Source organism: Cupressus sempervirens, chromosome 11 (genome assembly GCF_028749045.1).
Source record: "Cupressus sempervirens isolate cs-2001-9-10 chromosome 11, ASM2874904v1, whole genome shotgun sequence".
Classification (NCBI taxonomy): domain Eukaryota; kingdom Viridiplantae; phylum Streptophyta; class Pinopsida; order Cupressales; family Cupressaceae; genus Cupressus; species Cupressus sempervirens.
In genome coordinates, this window is record NC_143128.1 from 464,648,386 (window position 1) to 464,673,566 (window position 25,181).

The 25,181-nt window shown below is 36.8% G+C and overlaps 1 protein-coding gene and 1 long non-coding RNA gene across 2 annotated transcripts in view; one reads left to right on the forward strand and one right to left on the reverse strand.

Moving 5' to 3' along the window:
* The first annotated feature begins 7,080 nt into the window (after positions 1-7,080).
* LOC149530391 (uncharacterized) overlaps positions 7,081-25,181 on the forward strand; it is a 55,603-nt gene continuing 37,502 nt past the window's right edge. Inside the window, exon 1 of the long non-coding RNA XR_016359078.1 lies at positions 7,081-7,423. This is a non-coding gene — a long non-coding RNA (uncharacterized LOC149530391). The remainder of the gene's footprint in view (positions 7,424-25,181) is intronic.
* Positions 12,087-16,037, reverse strand: LOC149530392 (uncharacterized). The gene is made up of 3 exons (XM_089811148.1): positions 15,946-16,037; positions 12,645-12,948; positions 12,087-12,537 (listed from the first exon to the last, which is right to left on the reverse strand). The coding sequence occupies exons 1-3, from the start codon at positions 16,035-16,037 to the stop codon at positions 12,154-12,156; spliced, it is 780 nt and encodes a 259-aa protein (XP_089667274.1). The 3' UTR covers positions 12,087-12,153.

The following is a 25,181-nucleotide window of genomic DNA, read 5'->3' on the forward strand; positions in this document are numbered from 1 at the left end:
CCTTACATAGTATTAGTTTTAATTTTGTATGTAAATTTAGTTATAATTTTATTATATGTATGAAATATATTAATGTTCACTTTTATAATTTTTAATAAATATATTGAATGTTTTTCAAAGATGTTTTATATATAGTTTACCTGTAGTTGTGGATAAATGATTCAAGTGTAACCAACATATTAACTAACATAAGATTTACACATTATGGACTTCTAATAGTACTTATCTTTTAGTTTAAAAACAAATAATCATTATAATATTAAATATAACAATTGAAAAAATAATATTTGTTTACTACAATGAGATAAATATGTGTATTCAATTTAGTTTTATAATATTTTATGTTTAAAATTTTACAATATAATATTAAAAATTTTAATTAAGAAAATAGAAAGAATTGTTTTAATAAATAAATTTTATATTAGTAAAAACAATATATTTATCAATTCCAATATTTAACAAATAAGTATTTTTGGTATTAAAATTCTAATTTTAATAAATAAAAATAAAAGTATTCTAATTCATTGAAACACAATTTTAATCACTAATTAATAAAATTGAATGGAAATAGAGAAATCAATTCAAATATTTTATAAAAGATCATATGTTACAAACTCGCAAGTCCATTCATTCAATGAAAAGTTAGAAAATTAGTATATATAAATTATAAATTAAAAAATTGGCATGTATTTATTGACAAACATAATATTTATATAAAAAATCAAATACAATGAATTTTAATTGGTAGAATAAAACTTATTTTAATTAATGTTGGTAATTCAGAATATGACACAATAGTACACAAATACTAATTATAACAAGAGATGTGAAGCATCATAGTTCCTGTTGTATGCACCCTAAAATGGTCGCTTAGACTATGGGCCCCCATTATTCAATTTATCAATTTATCAAATTTCTTAAATCAATGGTGTGTAATATTTTATTAAATCAATTCAAATCAATTTCCTTGATCAAATTCAATTTATTTTATTTCTAAGGTTGATCATTTTATCCTAAGTCTTATTTAATTAAAAGAACTTGCTCTCTTTTAATTAAATAAAATAAGTCTCTGTTTAATTAAAAGAAAACCTCTCTTTTAATTAAATAGTGCATCCACATTCAATTAATTAAGAGAAAACCTCTCTTTTAATTTAATTAAATATTTCCTATTTAATTAAAAGAACTTGCTTTCTTTTAATTAAATAAAATAAGTCCCCGTTTAATTAAAAGAAAACCTCTCTTTTAATTAAATAGTTCATCCACATTTAATTAATTAAGAGAAAAACTTCTCTTTTAATTTAATTAAATAATTCTTATTTAATTAAAAGAACTTGCTCTCTTTTAATTAAATAAAATAAGTCTCCATTTAATTAAAAGAAAACCTCTCTTTTAATTAAATAATTCATCTTCATTTAATTAATTAAGAGAAAAACCCCTCTTTTAATTTGATTAAATATTTCCTATTTAGTTAAAAGAACTTGCTCCCTTTTAATTAAATAAAATATCCCACTTAAATCTCTTTTTGATGAAAAATGAGTTAAAACAAATAAAAAAATTAAATAAATCTTTTATCTACACTTAATATGGGACTTATCTTCATCCTTTCTCCACTTTTTTCTCAACCACTCCACTTTTCTCATTGATGGATCTTTAATTCACATGGATCATTATTTTTCTACCCTTCATTAAATCTTTTTCCTCTCAATCTAGATCGTCCAATCTTCTTTATAAGGGAGAGTCCTCTCCTCATTTTTGAGACACCTATTATTATGCTATTATTATGTTGCAAATTTGGAGAGTGATTTTTGAAAGAGTTTTGAATATTAAAGCTTTTGTGGAGAACTTCTATCTTCTTGTCTCATTCTCTTTTGCATGCATGGCTTCCATCACCATGATCCATACTTTGATTTTCATGTTAGCTTAGATCTTGTTTTCATATATTAGATCTGCATTGTTATTTCTTTTCATAGATTAGATTTCATTTCTTGCATTGTTATCATTTATAGATTTTTTTTTTTCTCATTTGCATGCATATTAGACCATTGAATCTCTTGTTTCGTGGTGTACTTGTATGGGCACAAACTAGGTCAGACTGAGAGCCTCCATTACAAACCCCTACACTCCATATATAGGGAGCTATGAGTCGCCATTCAAGACCTCATTCTTGAAAAATCTTGAATATAATGACTCATAGAAGTGTGCTCACATTTTAGGCATACACCTGCCTAATGTTTAATGGTTGTAGAATTGTAGTAAGGTTTCTATGCAAAACAAAATTGGGGCGAGGGTTAGTGAGAAGCATTCTTTCTATTTAATTAAAGTATTTTGAACGCCTTTGTTCCTTGTAAAGTATACAAAAACAAAATTTTAAGTCATTATGCTTGGAAAATAGGCAAAATATCTAGATTTAAAGAATTGGCCTTCGATATGCACTACCTTTATTATTATGAAGACTAACTTGATATTAATTCAAGAAAACAATTTACAAAAAAAAATTGAGAAGATGAGAGAAATGGAGAGGCTTGCTATGAAGACCATAGTTGTAGGTCTGTGGGTTTTTGTTTGTGCGAATCCATCCAAGGCTAATGTTTCTTGGTTTAATGAGGATGCCGAGGTGCTGATTTCTATGAAATTAGCAATGGCGGCTCCAAACTTTGCGTTTGAATCTTGGTCAATTGGTTCTAATGGCAGCCCCCATTATTCTTGGTTTGGCATCCAATGTGACCGTAGGGGTCATGTTGTTTCTTTAGATATTTCCAACATTAATATTTCAGGCCCAATCCCTCCCCAAATCGTCAGCCTCTCCGAGCTTCACTTGCTCAATCTCTCAAATAATGTTTTCAATGGCGGCTTGCCTCCCAACATGTCAAATTTGGGGAACTTGGAATCCATGGATGTAATGGACACCCAGGAATGCCCAAAAGCTGAATCAATTGTTGAAATTATATTAATTCTAAAAATGCTGCAATCAAGTACAAAGAGATGTATTCCAAAGGCCAAACCCTAAGGGAATGACGTCTAGAATGTTACAACAGAGAATGAACGTCCTCTATTGCCAAAAAAGGAGTGTGATTCACACATCCAAGCTCTTATCAAATGCAAGTCATAATCCTCTGATACAATAATCTGATGCTAAACAATGAGACTCTCACCCCTATTTATCCTATTCCTTCACCCTTCTAGAAAGAACTAAAACATTAATTAATTGCAAGTGCTAGAAGCTTCCCCCTTCCAATAATTAATGCACTCTCTAGAAACTCCTCTCTTGCAATAATTAATTGTGCTTCTAGAGGCTTCCACCTTTCCAATAATTAATACACACTCTAGAAGCATCTCCTTTGTAATACAATAATTAATTAAATTAATTAAATATAAAGCCACCTTTTAATTTTAATTTATTTAATGGCTTTATAAGAAATTAATTTAATTTCTTCTTATCCTCCACTTAGACTTTGGAGAACGTGAAGGCCAAAAGATGGGATCATTACAAATCCGCCCTCCTTGAAATTGCTTGTCCTCAAGCAATTAAGTAACATAATGAACTTCATCCTCCTCCTGGATCCCAATTGAAGTAGTATGCGACATCCTTGTAGACATTATACCAACTACAAATCAGCATCATCAGAACCAACCACATGTCATGCAACCTAGCACCCAATACTTGTGCTAATGGTGAAGAAGTTAGAATGTCACCAAAAGGTAACTCCGTATAAGATCTATGAAATCTCTTCTTCCCAACTGCTGCAACACAAAACTGAATATTTGTAGATGGTGAAAACAAAGCCCAACTCCACTCAGGAGAGTGATCAATATCAACCTCAAACATCAAATTGTCATAAGACAATGTGGCATCCATGTTGAACATAGTACTATCGCAGAAGTGAACATCTACACTTTGTTGATCAATAGTATAATATGACTCTGTCACTATATCACTCACCTTGTTAGCAATAATAGGTGTACTATCATCAAAGCACACATCTACAACTGCATGCATACTGCTAAACTCCTTGTTGGATGGTTCAACGGACACAGAAGTGACTGCTGATATGATAGTATCCTCGCATTCTCCTAATCCCATTATTGTTGCATCGCCATCCTCTGACAAAGCTTCATATGTGGACTCCTGACTATCACCAATAGCATAGCCCGGTGGTGTCTCGATCCCATCTGAAGAATCAACTACCTTCTGTGCTGGAGCAACATACGAATCATCAATGTTGATGCCCATCTGTCTAGCCATAAGTTGCAACATCATATCCATTCGCCTATTATGCTCCTGTTGCATCTGCTGCCCCTCGTTTAATGAACTAAGTAACCTAAGCATTGCATTTTCTTGATCTAGACTGGTATACATTTTGTCAGACTCTTTTCCCTTTATCTCACTGTTCCAAATTCTCTATAAGACCTCCACAGGATGGCAGGACTTATAGCTCTGATACCACTGTAATGGACACCCAGGGATGCCCAAAAGCTGAATCAATTGTTCAAAATTATATTAATTCTAAAAATGCTGCAATAAAGTACAAAGAGATGTATTCCAAAGGCCAAACCCTAAGGGAATGACGTCTAGAATGTTACAACAGAGAATGAACGTCCTCTATTGCCAAAAAAGGAGTGTGATTCACACATCCAAGCTCTTATCAAATGCAAGTCATAATCCTCCGATACAATAATCTGATGCTAAACAATGAGACTCTCACCCCTATTTATCCTATTCCTTCACTCTTCTAGAAAGAACTAAAACATTAATTAATTGCAAGTGCTAGAAGCTTCCCCCTTCCAATAATTAATGCACCCTCTAGAAACTCCTCTCTTGCAATAATTAATTGTGCTTCTAGAGGCTTCCACCTTTCCAATAATTAATACACACTCTAAAAGCATCTCCTTTGTAATACAATAATTAATTAAATTAATTAAATATAAAGCCACCTGTTAATTTTAATTTATTTAATGGCTTTATAAGAAATTAATTTAATTTTTTCTTATCCTCCACTTAGACTTTGGAGAACGTGAAGGCCAAAAGATGGGATCATTACAATGGATGTGTACAACAACAATAGTTCGACGCCATTGCCTATTGAGTTGAGCCGCTTGGTGAATCTCAAGCACTTGCATTTGGGAGGAAACTACTTCTACGGAAGCATTCCTGGAGAGTATGCAAATCTCACAAATTTGGATTTCTTATCATTGTCCAGGAATGATCTGACTGAAGCAATACCGACAGAACTTGGACTTCTGGTGAATCTGAAGTTCCTCTATTTGGGATACTTCAACAAATTTGAGGGAGCAATTCCCTGCCAATTGGGGAATTTAAGCAAGCCTGAGCAGTTGGATATGGTTAACTATGGAATCGAGGGGCCAATTCCATCGAAGCTCGGGAGGCTTGAAAAGCTAGGAAGATGCACTGACCACACATTTAACCTTAAAGGGGAATAGATATTCATAGCTTATTTTCAAATAGAAATGGAATCAATCAGCGCCAAAGTCAGGCAAATAACATAATCTTATAAGATTGTAAGAAAATTGTACAATTTTTTTTGAAGATAAATCTGTGCAGTAATTTTCACATAATTAGTTGTATTTTTGTAAATAGCAGTAAATGTTTCTATGAAAAAATCGCTTGCACAAGAAGATTAAGCTTTCAGTCTATGGTAATGAATTTGGAAAATTTAAATAGAAGATGCACTGACGATACATAAAAGGAAAATAACTTATTCTAAAACAGAATGGCACCAATTAGTCCCACAGTCGACAAATTCAATAGAACCTTAAAAGAAATAAAGATTTTCCTAAGAAAATTGTCCAAATATTTGAAAAGAGATTTGTGCGAATGTTTTACATAATTACTTCTCTTTGTTAGTAGGGGTAAATATTTATATAAAAGTATTGAGAGTTTATTTAATAAGTTTTTACAAAAAATTCTCCACAAATATTATGCATAATCCTCCTAATACCTTGCCTAGGGACATAAGCCCTTTGTCCTCTGCATCCTTAATCGTGGCGTAGCCAACCCTACCAGGCACAAAATAATCAAGTTTTATTACATTTTCTTCATGCATATAAGAACAGAGAGAAGATTTTAGTACACAATCAAGTTGAAATTGAATCTGCGAAGCTTTCGGTGAAACTGTTGAAAATTTTTGCATTTCTGTACAATTTTGTTCAAATACTTAGATCCAGACAAGAGATCCAAATTGTTGAGCCTCCAAACAAAAACTTAAAAAGTCGCATCTCCTACCAATCCTTGATGTTGCAGCAAGGCTGCATCATTTCCATCTTGGCCACAATTTGAGCTCCATAGTCCTCTGTTACTCTGTTGAGTTGCACAAGGGGAGTCCTCGTTACCAGCTGCAAACTCATCATTTTCCCTTCCTCCTTTGTACAAATTACAACCCCTACAAGTAAAATGCCGACAAAGAACAAAGATATTACCTCAGTGACATCCTTCTTGAAGTTGAAATTGGGTCTAGCAAATTGTTGATGAGACACAGTCCAACCGCCAACCGCATAGTGAAATGTTGATGCCCCAAGTCTAATATATATAATATGCCACCGACTAAAAGGATTGACTGATCGGTTATCACTTGCACCGATGCAATACAGGTGGAAAATTTTACCTGATCCAGGTATCCAACAATATACACGTCATAGATATGCATGTCAGTTAATAATTATCCTTGGTTCATAATTATATCAATTTGCTGTTTATTTTCATCCTATTTATCTTTTGAGAAAAATAATTTATCTCTTGTCTAAAATTAGCAGAGCCAATAAGACATGAAATAAACAACATTTTTTCCATTTTAAAAATAGTTTAAAAAAAAAAACATTTCACTACATTATAGAATTGGTAAAATATTATGATTTGATTGGTCTGATTGGAAAAATTAAAACAACCTGCATGCAATAGTATTCATGCCCGAACTAATAATAAAAAGACGTGATGCCATGAGAAAGTCTTTGTTGTAAATATCTAAATAGTAATGAATTTAAATCTTCTTAATAAAATCCATAATAATAATCCTAAATAAATTAAAATGAACCTCCATTCCTTGCGGTTACTTTTCGCCGCGCCGGAAGGGTATTTCAGGGCGAACATTGTTGACGGCTTGACCGCTATTCAGTTTACCGGCACATTTCTTTCCTTTGGATTGATGCTTTCTGGTGAGGCTTTTAATTTTGTGCTAGAAAAGAGCGTTGATTTTTGGGCTTGCCTGAAAACAATTTTTATCTTCATTGAATCAAATTGGATTTCAAATCCACTTTTTAGACTGTGAAAATATTAAAGCAGCAGCCGCAGGGAGCTTGGCTTTGGTTCATCTCATTCAAAAAAATTGTCTTTTATAGTGTTTCGTAATATTTTTCCCGCAAACTCTGCTCCTTTTTGCCTAGCTGGCATCGTTGAAAGAAGAATATTGAGGTAAGCTTCATACGATGTTTGGGGATTCATTTCCTTACCCTACTCCTGGTGTTGCTATTCGCTGTCGTATTTGTACATTTCTTCCTTAAGTTGAACTGATCAATCTTCTTCATCAAGTGATTCTTTCTATGCTTAAATTTTTAAGATTTCATAGCTATCTTGAAGCAATAGGGTGTTTGGCTCTATCAATTGCAGTAGCTATACCCACAACACCAACTGTAACGATAACCACAAGAAAGCTCATGGTTACTTCATATGCACTTAAGATAGAAAAGAACAATATTAGTACTCCATTGCAAGTCCTCAATTTCAATTCCAAAATTGAAATGTTGCTCTGCCAATATACATTTCAATGCCAATGGACGATCAATAAAAAACATAATATCAATTTTACCAAGTTTCCAGATAAATGCATCACAAGAAGAATGCAAAAATATTTACCTATAAACTCAATTAATGATAGAAAATAGGCCACTCAACGTAGAACCAAGTCTGAGAATAGTTGCTCATCTTCTAGACAAATCACCTGTTATTTCAATAGTCTGTATTTTGAACAAATGCATTTGTGCTGTGTATATATCATGGTACTTAATGTTGTAGTGTATTACCTTTGTTTTTTTGTGTCAATAGTATTAGGAGACAACCACGCCCAATTGCAATACTTAAATAGTGTTATATAATTGCTTTGCTTATATATTCCTTGAAGTGATAATCGATTAATGTTCAATGTTAAACAAAGGAGAGAAATATTGCTTAAATAAGCAATTACATAAAGATATCTCTCCAACAAAAAAATGATTGAGAAATAAAGCAGTAAGGATAGAATAAAAAGTCATCAAACTAATTAAACAACTTAAAAAAAAGTTACTCAAACTGAATTGATTGACTTAAAAGTAAGTTACTTACATGACCATTATAATAAATATTACAATATTATTTTAAAACCTTCCCATAATGGTCATTCTACTAACTACCCTACAAAAGACTTGACATAATTTGTAGGTTATGTTGCCACAAATCAAAACATGTCGCAATAAGAGCTTGCTTTTAAGAGCCTCCCTAGTTGGGCTTTTGTGCAGCCAGCTGGCCTCTATAGAGCAACGTCATATGACCATGAACAACAAAAATAAGCTTAGTGCCTTCTAGCTTGATGTTGGATAACCATGCCTTTCCTCCCCTAACCTAGAGATACAAAAACCATATTGCATATGGACTATTATTTGCAATATTCTTGTTCTAGTAAAAGAGGTTTGCCATAAGCAGTCAAAATGAAGGCATCAAAGGCCACAAACTTCGATTGCTACTCTCCCAACAATGCTCTCACCAAGATCTGGTTGTTAGAGTTGAAGTGCGGTGATGCAGCAACCATGAAGATGAATGAGCGAGCGTGACAAGAGTCGCCCCGTCGACCATTCCCAAATTACTCTCGGTGTACATCTCCAAAAAAAAAAAACATTGTCAATACAGGCACCGACACCTTGGGCCCATATAAATTCTTGTACTATTGCCTTTGCATTTTGGTCTTCATATGCTCCAATTGTTTTCCTATTATTCTGACTAGCTCCATTCACAATTGAAGAGTTCAAGAAGTTGGGTCTACACTATCATCACACTAGAAAAGAACTTGCTCTCCAAAATTCAATTTTCCTCCAAAGTCTAATTATCCAAGCAAGTCATGATTCGAACTACTTCAAAAATCATTTGAGCTTCCCTTCCAAGCTCGTAAATAAACCTCCTTGACATCCAACCCAGGACAAGAAAAACAATGCCATCCATAGACACACAGAAATCTAAGAAGCTTGATGAAGACAAGTGCAAGTATGAAAATCTTTATCAAGCTATATACTTCAGTGCTCCCTTAATCACTATTATCCAACTAGGCTCTGATACAATGTTAAGTTTTACCCTATAAATAAGGAGAAACAACAATAATTAAAAAAAAGTAGATACAAGAGACACACAAGATTATCCTAGGAAGACCCTTCCACATGAAGGGAAATCTTGGCCACACAACCAAAAATATCACTTTTATTGATCAAGAAAAGGTTCAAGTACAATGCTTTTCGCTTGATGCGACATACATATATATAGAGTTGGAGAGACTTTTCACATCACAACCGAAGGTCTCTTCAACTTCTCAAAACAAGTCTCTTCATATTTCCAAATGTATGCCTCTATGCATGACACATGACACGTCTCTATATTAAATATTATCTCAATTATTATCACAAAGAACTGAAGATGACCATAACAGTTATAAGGATCATATTTCTAAAAATCAGAGATAAAGATCTTTATAACAGCTACAATCTTCAACTTTGTTAAACAATAATCATACCTTTTGCAGATTTATTTAATGTTTTTCATAGAAGAACAAAGCTTTCTAAAATCTACAAGGGTTCTCTATTCTTGTGAGTAAGGGTTGTTGGTTTTTCTAATCTCATAGGGGTTTTTTTAGTGATATTTTCTCCTAAAATCATGTTTTGAAAAGGGTTTTACTCATGGTAATTTTTGTCATCAATTTTTAAAAAACTTTTCTACAAAACAAGGGTTTTTAATGATCTCAACACTGCATCAAGGGTTTGATGATTTCTTCCACAAAATCATAATGTTGTTTTGTCACGTTTTTTTTGACAAAACCCAATAAATCAAAATTCTATAAAATAAAATGTAATTGAAAAGTTGGAAAATGCAATTTTTTTTGAAATCTAATTGGCTTGTGAGAAAAAAGGCAATGAGATAAATCTATTTATCAATAAAAATTATGACTTTTTTTACTGTCAATGTTTTTGATTAGATAAACAGGTTTTACAGGGATCCTGAAACCCAATAGTTAAAACATATAAGGTTGATAATAAGCGTGAAAGCCCAGCCAAAAAAGTATAAGTTCAGAGGCTGATAATAAGCATAAAGCCCAGCCAAAAAGTAAAGTTCTGAGAAAAGACCAGCAAAAAAGACAAGTATTACCACGGCCTAAAGCCAGAACAAAAGCCAAAAGACATAGAAAAACAAAAGAACAGGCGAGAGTTATTCTTCGTTCTTTCGCTCCAGCTCTTGCATAACCTGACTAGCCTCGAAGGCCAGTTGATTCTCCTCCGCTTCCATTTGTTGTGCCCTTTGGTCCCCCTGGTCCTAATCAGGAATGGTGTTGTCCTTTGCAGAGTCGTCCTCCGTTCTGGCTTCTTCCTTGTCTTTTCCTTCCTCATCATCTTGCATTTCTCTGTCTTTGATCCAGCCCGTAAGAGAGATGATGTTGTTGTTAATGGAGCTTAACAAAGAGAACATCTGATTCGCAATGTTGTGATTGTAGTTCTCTAAGTTGTGTATCTTTCTTTCCGCCAGACTGAGCCTGTCAGCCAAATCCGTCCTCCTGTTAGCATCCATCCCATTCCTTGTTGCCTCAATATGTCTCACATGTTCTTTAACCTCCTCCAGCTCGTGGAAAAGCCATTTGATTGATCTAAAATTGTCAATCATACTATTACGAGCATTATTCAAGAGGTTCATCCCCGTCTCCCTGGCTCTGTCCGAAATAGCCAATATCGCCGGGTCAATGAGTTCTTCCAGCCGCAGTTCATCTTGATTTTCCACGAGGATTTGGGGATTCATGGCCTCCTTGAAGATGCCCATCTTCAAAGTCCTAACATTAAAGTTTTTCCAAGCTTTACTCCTATCATTGACCTGCACTTCCCCTTCCGCATTGCCTGCATTCTCCTCTTTCTGCTCCTCAGGTTGGGCTTGGAGGTGGACAGGAGATAGGGGCAGCACTGACGCCTCCTCAATTTGAGAGCGCACTTCCTCCAAATTCTCCCTCTTGCATTTCTTCCTTCTACTTTCATCCTTAATTTCCTCCTGCGTCTCCTTAACCACCTCCTCAGACTCCGGCTCCTCATCATCGCTGTCTCCCTCCTCATCCTTCTCAGGAGGCTTCTGCCCATTATCCCTAAGGATTTTTTTGCTAGGGGTTATGGGGGAGGGTGATTTATTAGCTTGGTGGGTCGCTAATTTCCCCGAAGAAGAGATCCCTCCTTCCTCGGAGCTGAGGCTCTGTATATCTTCCAAATCAGAGGAGTAACTAGAACTACCAGACTCCACATTCTCTACCTGAGGGGGAGCAATGCTTATAGTCTGAGCCTTGAAGTGCTCGTGGATAAGCAGCAGCAACCCCTCGTGCAGAGCCGAATTTGCGGTGGGCTTCATTTTGAAGCTGTCCACTACCTTGCTCATAGAGGTTAACACGAATGTTAGTACTGTAGCATTTAATAGTAATATTCTTAGTTGCTGATTCGTGACACGAATCCAATTTGGGCATGTGAATCGGATCCGTGGATTTGGGAATTTTTTTTTTCCCAATTATGATTCATGGAGGATTCATGTGTGTGTGTGTATATATATATATATATATATATATATATATATATATATATATATATATATATATATATAATATGCATTATATATACTAAAAATAAGAGAAATATACATATTTCTAAAACTAAATCATTTCATACTATGAATCTATGATTCTAGTATGCATCTATGAATCTAGTATACTTGATCAATGATAATTATTATTAATCTATTTTCACGATTATAAAGAAAATCAACACATTCACATTGAATTACTGAAAGTGAAAGTTTGTAACATTCAAAATATAGATCATTAAACTTAAAGTTTGTAACATGATTTACTAATAAAAGAGTCAAGAGTCAAGACTAAAGTTTTTGATTTAATCATCAAATGGATTTTCCTGAAAATCTACATTAGAGGGGTATTGATGAGCTGCAAGTGCTGCATTTGTATCAATAGAGGAACCCAAACCACTAGTAGTAGAGGAGATTGTGAACTCATAATCCTCCTCATCATCCACATCAATCAAAGTGGATCTAGCAAGATCTCGAATGGTCATATCTAAATCAGGAGTCTCGGATGCTACATCCCAAAGCTTTTTGGGCCCCTTCTTGTACATTGGATCCTTTCGTGACAACAACCGCAAATTGTTGTGAATGAACACAAGGTCTTCTGCTTTTTTTGGAGCCAACTGGTTGCGTTTGACTGAGTGGATTAAGGAGTAAGTACTCCAATTCCGCTTAGCTGCAGAAGAGCTAGCAACCTAAAGAGAAATTAAAAATTATCAATACAACAATCAAGATAAATAAATAAAATAATAAATTCAAGGAATTGAGAGGGTTAACCTTGAGCTTAATTTAACAAACTTACTTGGGATAGGACCTTTATGGCAAGAGGTTGGAGGTACATGAAGGCTTGCCCATGAAGGTACCACCATTTGATGGCATCCATCTTGTTTTGGTCTGCTATGGCAATAGGGTGGAAATTCTCTCCTGAGATGAAGGCGACAAATTCACTCTTCACAATTGCCCCAATCTCTGGATCTTGGAATATTTTAGCTAGTGCCCTCTTATACCTATTTGCAACCTCTGCATCTCTAAATGGTGGCACTCTACCTGGAAGGCGAAGTACATCTGCACTATAGTACTTGGGGATAACAAAAGACAATTGAACACTATCAAATATCAATAGCACAAACATTGGATAAAATAAGCACAAGCATTTGATAAGAACTACAATACCTCAGGGATAGAGCATATGCAAGGAGGTTCAAAGGTGTGGTCATCTTGTTCCTTTGATGATGAACAATTGTTTTCACCTTCTTGTAAAGAGTGTCCTCAGGATCATTCTCCCTCCTCTGTATGACCTAAGATATGAGATATGAATAATATTTATAATTAGAGAATATGTCAATTTAAACTTTAGAATCTAGATATCTCTCAAATAAAAAATTGTTGTAAAAGAGCGTAGAGTTACCATTTTTTATTTTTTCCAGCATAGTGTCCATGGAATCATAAATATCCCCAAGGCATGGCTCATCATTGTTTGCAAAGCAAAGCATTGCCATTATTGGATTGGTGACTTCTAACACATAAGTCACAAGAACCCACCAATCCTCATCTAGTATCATTCTTCTCACATTTAAGACTCTTGCCGTATTGGAATTCTTCCAAACGCCCCATTGGGGGCTAATGACCATATGTTTTAATGCTTCTTTTACCTTCACAAGTCGTCTCAAGACGATTGTGTGAGAGGCAATGCGGGTTTCAGCAACCTAAGAACATGTTAAACTCAAGTTAGTAATACATTTAAAAATTAAAACATGTTAATGTAAACAACAAAAAAAATTATGGAATCTAATAATATTCAATTATATATTAAATATACAAATTTACCTTCAATAATTCCAAGTCCAAGAAACTCCTAAAAATTCTATGTTCCCCCAAGTTTTTGGTACGGGGACGGCAGGGGACGGGTTTCTAGGACGGCAATTTTTTTTGGCGATTTTGGGGACAGGGGGGACGGCAAACGGGGATGGCTATATATATATATATATATAGGGAAATTTTAAAATATATATTGAAATTTGCAAATATACATGTCATTTAAACATTATAGAACCATAAAATACAACATTTGAATGCCATCTAGGAAATAATATCTGATTTTAGTACCCAATTGTCACAATGCATATCAATATCAGTGAACACTAAACAATGAACATTAACAATTGTCAATATCATAATGTCATAATAATAAACATGATAAATTTAAATGTCAAAATCAAAATATGCCCAAAGCTATAGGCCCAAAGGGTAGAGAGCTGCCATAAAGTCATAAGTATCAATGTATCATAATCATGTTCATGTTCAACATAAAAAAAAAATCATAGAAAAATGAAGCAGCCTGCTGCTCCTATTCTGCCTCTATTGCCTTTTAGGGCATTTGGAGGGGTGGGGACAACTTGGCCGACCAAGTTGGAGGCTTTAAAATTTTTTTTATGTTAAATTTTTTTAATTTTATGCAAACAAAAAAGGGGGATGACTAGAAGTACCCAGTACGGTATGGAAAGGTGGATGTCCCCCTTTTTCCCCTTAGCCATCCTCAAGTTTCCGAGACGTCCCTTGCATTTTTTCACGTTTTGGGGATGGTTGGGGGACGTCCCATACCCCTACCCCCGTCCCCAAAATGCCAGGTTCTAGGCCGGGTACATGTCCCTGAGGAACATAGTAAAAATTGCTTGTGACATGTGGTGATTTGTCACGAACATTTGAATCTCTTCAGCTTTCTCACATGTCTTTTTCACCCAATCTATTTTGGTGCCAATTGCTTTCATCAAAAAATTGAGAGAGTGGACAGTGCATGGTGTCCAAAAGATATGATCATATCTAGACTCTACAATTATCTCTGCAGCCCTGCAAACTTTTGCATTGTCCGTGACCACTTGGACAACATTATCAGGGCCCATTGACTCTATGGCATCAATGAGAATGCGTGAAATAAATTTTGAATTTTTCACATGCCCTTCACAATCAACTGCCTTCAAGAACATTGTCCCCTTAGGGCATTCAACAATAACATTGATCAATGGATGGTTTCTACAATCTTTCCACCCATTCAAAATAATAGACACACTCGATTGAACCCAAAAATCTCTTATTGGTTGAAGTTCAGCCTCTACAGATTTCCTCTCATGATGTAATATGGTATTGCCCAACTTCTCATAACCAGGTGGTTTGTAACCACGGGGTGCTTCATTTATTGCTTCCAACATCTCCTTAAAATAAGGTGATCTCACAAAATTAGATGAAACACCATTTGCAATTAAACAACGTCCAATTTTGTGATCAGCAATGTCTCTCTTTTCATTGTGGAATGCCCTATCTAGTGGGCCTCTCTTGCGGGTGAGTGGAGATGGGTCCTCATCTTCATCATTTGTAGTTGGCATAGGCAAAAAAAGATGTGTTCTTGTGCTTGTTTCATTGGATGATGGTATTGGTGTATTTGTTCTTTTGGAAGCACCACGTTTTGCTTTTGCAATTGCTCTATCAACTTCATCTTTCTCCTTTGCTAACGCTGCTATTTGTGCAGCTTGTAATCCCTTCTTATCACTATCTTGACACATGTTAATTCCTTCACACGCAGGGCCCAAAAAATGTAGTTTCACTCGAGAATAGGAGCTTATATGTTGTATATTGCAATAATTACATTTCCATATGTATGCCCCACCCCCAGGACATTGTGTGACTCTTGTTGTGTGTCTCCATAAAGGAGACCCCTTATTAGTTTTGAAGCTTGGTGATGCAGCCACACCCTCACCCACTGAGCCTTGACTACTCGTTGTTCTATTCTTTCAATCTAGAAAAAGGAAAGAAAGGAAGAAAACCATACTTGACACTTACAGAAAACCTTGAAAATTTGGAAAATAAAAAACAAATCAATAATCTATGAAAGAACTCAAGAATATGGTTGAAATGCATACCTTAAACACTTCTTGCAAGGTATTTGGAGCTCTACAACCGATCTCCTTTGACTTTAAACTAGCAAGTATGAGAGAGCAAATTTAGAGTAAAATAGAGAGTAAGTGAACTTGCATTATGACTTAGAGGGTCATTTTTAGGGTTTAGGCAAAAAAAAAAAAAAAAGATTGATTGGGCCCACTTTTTACAACTTTTTTTGTCTCCTATGGCGTGGATCCTCGAGGATCTGGGCAGCATTCGTAATCTTGCCTGTGGATCCGTTTGGATCCACGGCCTGGATCATGATAGATCCACAGGTAGGATTACGGATCCTGCCCGGATCCTCACGGATCCATGCGCAGATCCGGATCCGGGATTGGGTATGCAATTCTGGTAAGCTCGCACTGATCCAGATCCAGATTGGACCTGAATCCGGATCCAGGATCGGATATGCGAATCCGGTAAGCTTGGTAATATTAATCCTATTTAATATTATTAAATGAACCTGATGTCCTTATTTCAAAGCATCACCATCACTATTGCAAAATAAACAGGGAGATTTGGGCATAAATGATGTGTCAGGTTTTGCTGTAGCAGAAATTCAAAGAGTTGCTGATCTGACACTTCGTCGACATTAGCAGTGATTAGAAATCGTCAACACATGATCTGTTAAACTTTCGTGTAGGTGAAAACTGCTTTTTTTGACATAATTTAGTCTTCAATCTCAAATTTTTGTTTAGCCCAATTTTCTTTAAGTGTATTAATGCTCTGTGAAAATTTAATAATTTTTTAAGGCTAGAATCACAAACAAAATTCACAAAATTGTACCTAGAGTAAAGATTCTTAGTGGGTCTCTTTCGTCTCCGTATTTTATTGACAGAATGTAGAATCTAATTCTATTTTCCAAGTTTTTAGTTCTTGCCTTAGGCAGGTAACTATAGGATTCATTAAGTTCTCCTCTTGATAATGATATTAGTGAGTGTATATTAAATAAGACATAGAGCTACTACCTGCAACAAGATACATAACAATGATGAAGATGTACAAATAGTTGTTGTGAAATGGCTGGCGCTCTAAGCGTTTTTGAATTGGCTGGTTCTCTACTAGGTGGGAAATTGGTAGGGGAGAATTTGGCAGGAGGTATGTGATGACCCTTACATCTAAAGGTCACTAAAAATAATGTTGTATTGAGAAAATTTGTCAAATGCTTGGTGTGTAACTGACAATCGGGTGAAGATGTAATATCTTAACAATTCACTGAATAAGTAACTAATTAAATAACCATAACTTCAACCATATTAAGAAGATTTTTTTGGCATTAGGAATAGCAAATAATATTAATGACTGAGAACAAGAAATAACAGTGTTTGCTAATATTCAATTCTGGACAATAAGAACAATAACAAGAACCTGAGATTACATTTGCTTCCAAGAGCTGGCACTCGTTCTGACGGTAACCCTGCCAACGAATTTCGAATTTGTGTCTATCGTCCCTCTGCTATTGCGATTGGACTGAATCCAGAACTATGCACGGGTTATTTCAGAATTTGCTCCAGTTATCGTGATGGTTGTTACTGCTGTATTTGCGATGGGTTCAGGGATGCATTTTTTTAAAACTCGACCCATTACCGCGACTGCCGAGTTTGGGAAAATATAAATCACGATTTCTAATTGGTGCCCGAATTGTGAATCCGCCAGTTTTTTTAGAATTGCTGGTATTTTTAGGCGCTGATATGAACGATTATACTATACTTTCCACCCCCTGTATTGGCGATTTCGGCATGCATGAATTTCTGTAGAAAAAAAAATGACAAAGCCGTCTCCCGACCTCTGATCCTTTCTTAATACCTACGACCTATTTTCAGGGAAAATGCGTTTCGATCCTTAATGCGATCGGTATTCAGGAGTGCTTCATAACAATGGTCTAGAGACGCAAATTCCTGCTATAAGACCTTTTTTTTTTTATCAGTTTGCAAACAGTAACCTTTTCCCAGGAAGAGTTGATTCATCTGGAATCAAGGGTGATATCACATGAAGTCGGAACGGATATGAGGAGTTAATATCTTCCCAACTTCCTTTCAAATTCTCCAGTTCTCAGGACTCCAAGAAGTCGTCACCCTTCAAATAATCCGAATATGCAAATAATCTCAACATGAAATGGCTGAAGACCACCTCCAATGTGCAACCCTTCGGAAGATATTTCACTTCCTCAGTTATGCAGATCCAAGGGAGTTTTCGTTCCCAAAGACCTAATGGAAATTTGCAGACCAATGACTACAAATTGCCTCAATTGGAATAGAAATCCAATCCTCAAAACCGCTTGTTCAAATGGGTGCCCCCTGCCCTCTATTTATTTACTTTTTGAGAAGTCGCTGGAAGCTTCCAGAACAACTTATTATAATGTATTTTATTATTAATTAACTTTATAAATATCTTTATAAAGTTAAGTACAATCTCAGTTCGACATTAAAACAAGTAGGCCCCACTTACTGGATAATAACTTTCTGAGAGCAAGAATGTAATCATCTGTCAACAGAATGACTCTCTTTCCAAAATCATTTGCCTACGAGAGTCAATGATAGGCAAATCCCCGGTAAAAGTTATGTCACTAGAAAGGGGACATGACAGTCTGCCCTTCCTGAAATTGCTTGTCCTCAAGCAATCTCAAAGCTGGATGCTGCAAAACTGTTTCATTTTCCCAAGTGGCATCTTCAACTGGTAGATCTTTCCATTTAACCAAATACTCTCTGATTACCCTTCTGCGGAGCTGTTTTTCCCTACTTTCCAAAATGAATTCCGACACTAAGATCAATTTCCCTTCATCATCCAAAGGAGGTAATACTGTGGAAGGTACCACATTCTGTCCCAGCGCCTTTTTGAGGCGCGACACATGGAACACATTATACACTTTACTATTTGTTGGAAGCTCAAGCTCATAAGCCAATTCCCCTATTCGTCTGGTGATCCTGAAAGGCCCATAATATCTAGGCTTAAGCTTTTCTGACCCACTTCTTTTAAGAGTAGATTGCCGAAAGGGCTGAAGCATGAGGTAAACCATGTCACCAACCTCAAAGCTTCTCTCAGTTCTCTTCTGATCTGCATACTGCTTGTATTGATTTTGTGCCCGAGCAATGTTATCCCGAAGAGTGCTAATAATGTCTTTACTCTCTTGAATCAAATCCTCAGCACGTGGAACCCGGACATCCCCCATCAGCAAATCAATAAAGCTCGGTGCATCATACCCATATAATGCTCGGAAAGGTGTCATCTGAATTGACATGTGAAAAGTGGTATTGTAACAATATTCACACAAATAAATCCATCTTACCCATGCCTTCTGCTGATCAGCCACATAGTTCCTCAAGTAGCCTTCCACCCACTTGTTTACCATCTCCGTCTGTCCATCAGTCTGCGGGTGATAACTAGTACTAGGTGTGAGCTTAGTGCCACATAATCAAAACACCTCCTTCCAAAAATGACTCAAGAATCTACCATCCCTGTCACTGACAATACTACGGGGTATCCCATGTAACCTGAAAACCTCTCTGAAGAAAACTTCAGCTACTTGTACTGTTGTATAGGTAGTGGTGATGGGAAAGAAGTGAGCATATTTCGTTAGTCTGTCCACCACCACATAAATGCAATCGTGTCCCTGAGCCTTGGGCAACCCTATAACGAAATCCATGGATATGCATTCCCACTTTTGATTTGGGATGGGAAGTGGCTGTAGGAGTCCTGCTGGGTAGGTGTGCTCTTGCTTATTCTGTTGGCAAATCGGACACTGACGAACATACTGCAATACATCCTTCTTGAGTCCTTTCCATGTAAACCGTTCCCGCACCTGTCTATATGTTTTAAAGTACCTGGGGTGACCAGCTATGGGTGAATCATGAAGAGTCCGCATAATAGACCGTTTCACCTTCGATCCTGGGACTAAAAAGATCCTGCTCTTGTGAATGATCAAGTCATCCACAAGTGAATACCTGGTATCAACAATTGTTCCATCAACTATCCCAGATGCCCAAGAGTCTCTAGCATACTCTGCAACAATCAAATGCTTCCAATCCTCAGAGATCTCAATCATCGTACTAAGATGCGGCCTGCGTGACAAGGCGTCTGCTACCACATTCTGAGTGCCCTTAACATATGATATATCAAAGTCGTATGCTTGTAGCTTACTCACCCATTTCTGCTGTCTATCATTGAGATCTCTCTGCCCAAGGAAATGTCTCAAACTGTTGTGGTCAGTTTTTATACAAAACTTACCACCTACTAAATACTATCTGAACTTAGCTAATGCATGCATGATAGCTAACATCTCCTTGTCGTAAATGCTGAATGTTCTCTCTGGCCCATGGAGTTTCCTGCTCTCATATGCAATAGGGTGTTTGTCCTGCATCAAAACAGCCCCAATACCATCTCCTGAGGCATCACACTGAAGTTCAAATGGCTTCGAGAAATCAGGCAATGCTAGTACCGGGCATGAAGTCATGATCTCCTTAAATCTGTCAAAACAAGCTTGTGCCTTTGCTGTCCAAAAAAAAGCTCCCTTTTTAAGAGAATCTGTCATAGGAGCCGCATGTCGCGAATATCCGCAAACAAATCTGCGATAGAAGCCACATAAACTAAGGAATCCTCTCAGTTGGGTCAAGTTCTCAGGAATAGGCCACTCCACAATAGCACGAATCTTATCAGGATCCATCCGTACTCCTTCTCTGCTGATAATATGACCTAAGTATAACAACTCAGTCATACCCAAATCACATTTGGACTCTTTGGCATACAAAGACTCTGCCTGCAAGGTCTTCAATACTGTTTCTAAATGCTCCATGTGCTCACGCCATGTCCGACTGTATACCAAGATATCATCAAAGAAAACCAACACAAATTTCCTCAGCTGATGATGGAAGACCTTATTCATGGTAGACTGGAAAGTAGCTGGTGCATTGGTCAACCCAAATGGCATCACTACAAACTCAAAATGTCCACAATGACATCTGAAGGCAGTCTTCTCTATGTCCTGTTCTCTGACTCTAATCTGGTGGTAACCGGATCTCAGGTCTATTTTACTAAAGTAGCATGCCCCATGTAGTTCATCTATCAACTCATCAATTCGTGGAATAGGATATCTATTCTTAATAGTCTTCTTATTCAGCATTCTGTAATCAATGCACATCCGAAGAGAACCATCTTTCTTTTTTACCAGAACTATTGAAGAAGCAAAAGGAGACTTACTAGGTCTAATGTGTCCCATTGCAAGAAGCTCCATGATGGTTTTTTCTATTTCATCTTTGACCCTCTTTGGATGCCTGTATGGAGTGATCATAACTGGTTTAGCACCTTCTTCTAATTCGATGATGTGCTCAAATTCTCTATCAGGTGGTGTACCAGGTGGAATATCGTTGAATACCTTACTATACTTTTTCCTTAATATCTGGATGTTTGGATGATATTCCGTCTTTTGTTGTTCCTCCTCTGTAGGCATGAGTACACATGGCTGCCCATTCCATATTGTTATGCCTCACCAATCTTTCCAATCTTCTGAGAGATAGTTCGGATATCACTATTCCTGATAGCTCTCAACACATGCTGCTTCCCATCTACCTCAAACTTGATCTCCATGTCCTTGAGACGGAAAGTGACTTCGCCCAATAAACGTAACCATGCCATACCCAAAACGATATCCAAGTCGCCCATATTGACCACATGGTAATCTGCTTTAAACTCATAATTATTCAGACGTAAAGGCATGTCTCTGACCATTCTATTGCACTTAAGAGTGTATCCATCGGCAACCTGTACTCGGAGACCCTCAAACTCCTCTGTCTTGATTCCACGGCGCTCAACCAATCGTGCATCAATGAAGTTGTGTGTGGCACCTGTATCAACCAATGTGATCACCTTCTGTCCTGCTAAAACACCACGTAACCTAAAAGATCCCTCCTGCTGAATACTAGACAAACGCCCCTGCTGTAAATGTAACTCAATTTCTTCCTTTTGTTCTGAATTTCCTGTTTCTCCTTCAGGTTCTGAACTATTGTGATCATCCTCATTTGCTGCACTGTCGGAATCTGACCCTTCGTAATATGCCCACATAACTCTGTTGGCCTTTCCTTTAGGTCTCAGAGGACAATCATGGTCCTTGTCATATGGGCCTTTGCAATAGAAGCATAGTTTCTTTCTGCGCAAATCGTTTAATGCTTCTGCATCCAAGGGTGATTTTCCTTTGGTTTCAATACTCTTCCTTTTATTCTTATCAAACTTCTTATTGTCTCTGAAAGAAGTAGTACTCTTGGAAGTGAACCTACTAGATGATGCTGTTAGCTCCATACTCCGCGCTTTCCTCATGGCCTCCTGAAGTGTTGGTGGATCAAATGCCTTAATCCACCCCTTAAGGGGTTCGGACAATCCTTCTGTGAATAGGATAACCAACCGTCTCTCAGACACATCCAGTACCATAACTGACAACCTCTGAAATTCACTAATATAAACCTCCAAATTGCCTAATTGTCTTAACTGAGCGAGGTCGCGAAAATAAATCTCCGGATCCTTTTTATCAAAACGTTCAACCAATCTATCCACAAAGTCCTGGTAAGATGTCACCTAGTTGTGCTGCAACATAACCATCCCGTGTGACCACCAATCATGAGCTGCTCCCTCCAAATGCAAAGTGGAATATCTGATGGCATCTATCTCTGACATAGGCCTCAATGCCAGGAATGTATCCAACTTATGAACCCAAGCTTGTGCTGTCATCTGACCACTACCATCGAAAGATGGTAAAGTAAGTTTGCTAACAGCTCGCTGCAACTCACTATCATGACCTCCTCTAGACCTCCTATTCTGACGGCTGCTCCTCATATGCTCTCTCCTTTGGTTCAGATAGCGATCAAAGTTCAATAGTTCACGCACATGCGGGGGTAATGCTTGCCATTCAGCAGTGGCAGCTCTGAGATCATCCTGGAAATCATTCGACAATTCGTCTTCTCCTATCTCCTAAGCCTCCTCCCTTAGTAAAGTGGGATGAGTAGGCCTATTTGCTGTCCATGATCTGCGCCTAGGAGCACCCTGTGAGCCTGTCACACTTTTATTATCATGATCAGGTGTACCTCTACCTTGTTCCTGAATCCTAGGCTGAACAACTCTCTCCATTATGGTAGTCAAAGCTTGTAGTGACTGAGCTATTTCTTGCTGTCCGGTAGTCATGATTCTGTAAAACTCTTTGGTTTCATCGTCATCAACTCTGGGAAATCTAGGGGGACTCTGTGACTGTCTCTCACCCATATCTCTGCCCTTAAATATTGTTCTCTTGCGAATATAATATCTGGAATATGGTTGCATAAAATATTCTACCCAACAGGATGGCAGGAATACTGCTCTGATACCACTGTGATGACCCTTACATCTAAAGGTCACTAAAAATAATGTTGTATTGAGAAAATTTGTCAAATGCTTGGTGTGTAACTGACAATCGGGTGAAGATGTAATATCTTAAAAATTCATTGAATAAGTAACTAATTAAATAACCATAACTTTAACCATATTAAGAAGAATTTTTTGGCATTAGGAATAGCAAATAATATTAATGACTGAGAACAAGAAATAACAGTGTTTGCTAATATTCAATTCTGGACAATAAGAACAATAACAAGAACCTGAGATTACATTTGCTTCCAAGAGCTGGCACTCGTTCTGACGGTAACCTTGCCAACGAATTTCGAATTTGTGTCTATCATCGCTCTGCTATTGCGATTGGATTGAATCCAGAACTATGCACGGGTTATTTCAGAATTTGCTCCAGTTATCGTGACGGTTGTTACTGCTGTATTGCGATGGGTTCAGGGATGCATTTTTTTTAAACTCGACCCATTACCGCGACTGCCGAGTTTGGGAAAATATAAATCACGATTTCTGATTGGTGCCCGAACTGTGAATCCGCCAATTTTTTTAGAATCGTTGGTATTTTTAGGCGCTGATATGAACGATTATAGTATACTTTCCACCCCCTATATTGGCGATTTTGGCATGCATGAATTTCTGTAGAAAAAATAAATGACAAAGCCGTCTCCCAACCTCTGATCCTTTCTTAATACCTACGACCTGTTTTCAGGGAAAATGCGTTTCGATCCTTAATGCGATCGGTATTCAGGATTGCTTCATAACAATGGTCTAGAGACGCAAATTCCTGCTATAAGACCTGTTTTTTTTTTTTATCAGTTTGCAAACAGTAACCTTTTCCCAAGAAGAGTTGATTCGTCTGGAATCAAGGGTGATATCACATGAAGTCGGAACGGATATGAGGAGTTAATATCTTCCCAACTTCCTTTCAAATTCTCCAGTTCTAAGGACTCCAAGAAGTCGTCACCCTTCAAATAATCCGAATATGCAAATAATCTCAACATGAAATGGCTGAAGACTACCTCCAATGTGCAACCCTTCGGAAGATATTTCACCTCCTCAATTATGCAGATCAAAGGGAGTTTTCGTTCCCAAAGACCTAATGGAAATTTGCAGACCAATGACTACAAATTGCCCCAATTGGAATAGAAATCGAATCCTCAAAACTGCTTGTTCAAATGGGTGCCCCCTGCCCTCTATTTATTTACTTTTTGAGAAGTCGCTGGAAGCTTCCAGAACAACTTATTATAATAACTTATTATAATGTATTTTATTATTAATTAACTTTATAAATAACTTTATAAAGTTAAGTACAATCTCAATTCGGCATTAAAACAAGTAGGCCCCACTTACTGGATAATAACTTTCTGAGAGCAAGAATGTAATCATCTGTCAACAGAATGACTCTCTTTCCAAAATCATTTGCCTACGAGAGTCAATGATAGGCAAATCCCCAGTAAAAGTTGTCACTAGAAAGGGGACATGACAAGGTACTGATCCTAGAGGAACAACAAGACGAATAGAGGAGAATTTGGCAAAAGCTTATGGGACAGAAGGTAGAATCGTGGATAATGTGGATTATTTTGAAAAAATTATGCTTGTGGGTACCACTAGTTGTGGGGTCCGGGACCTTTCATTGGATTCTTCTTTTACGTTTCACGTGCCTGGGCAATTATTTGAGAATGAAAAGAATTCGTTGGAGAATGTGGAGGTCAACAATGAGAGGAATTCAGAAGGGTCAAAGGTAGGGTTTACTGATCAAAGGACATGGTCTTCCTTGTTTGGTAGAAAACCTAGTGGCAAATCATCCTTCCCGCCGGTGACTTCTAAATCTTGTTGGGAGAAAGGTGAGTTCCAAATCTTTATTTTGGACCCTATTGTTGATTTTTCTGTGTCTTCCATGGAGTTTACTCTTGTGGGAAAATTTTTGGGGGCTAGACTAGATATAGATACTTTGAAAAAAATGATTAAACGGAAATGGGTTATCCGTGGTGATGTTGATATAGCCCCTATGTTGAATGGCTTCTTCTCATTTATTTTCTATTGTAAA

Bases quoted from the DNA above. Each gene is read 5' to 3' on its own strand.
- LOC149530392 (XM_089811148.1), bottom strand. From the start codon at position 16,037: ATGATCCAGGCCGTGGATCCAAACGGATCCACAGGCAAGATTACGAAT. The intron at 12,949-15,945 runs GTTGTAAAAAGT...GATATTTGATAG, and splicing joins CGCCATAGGAGACAAAAAAA to TGTTCAATTGTCTTTTGTTA. The intron at 12,538-12,644 runs GTAAGTTTGTTA...ATTTCTCTTTAG, and splicing joins CCATAAAGGTCCTATCCCAA to GTTGCTAGCTCTTCTGCAGC.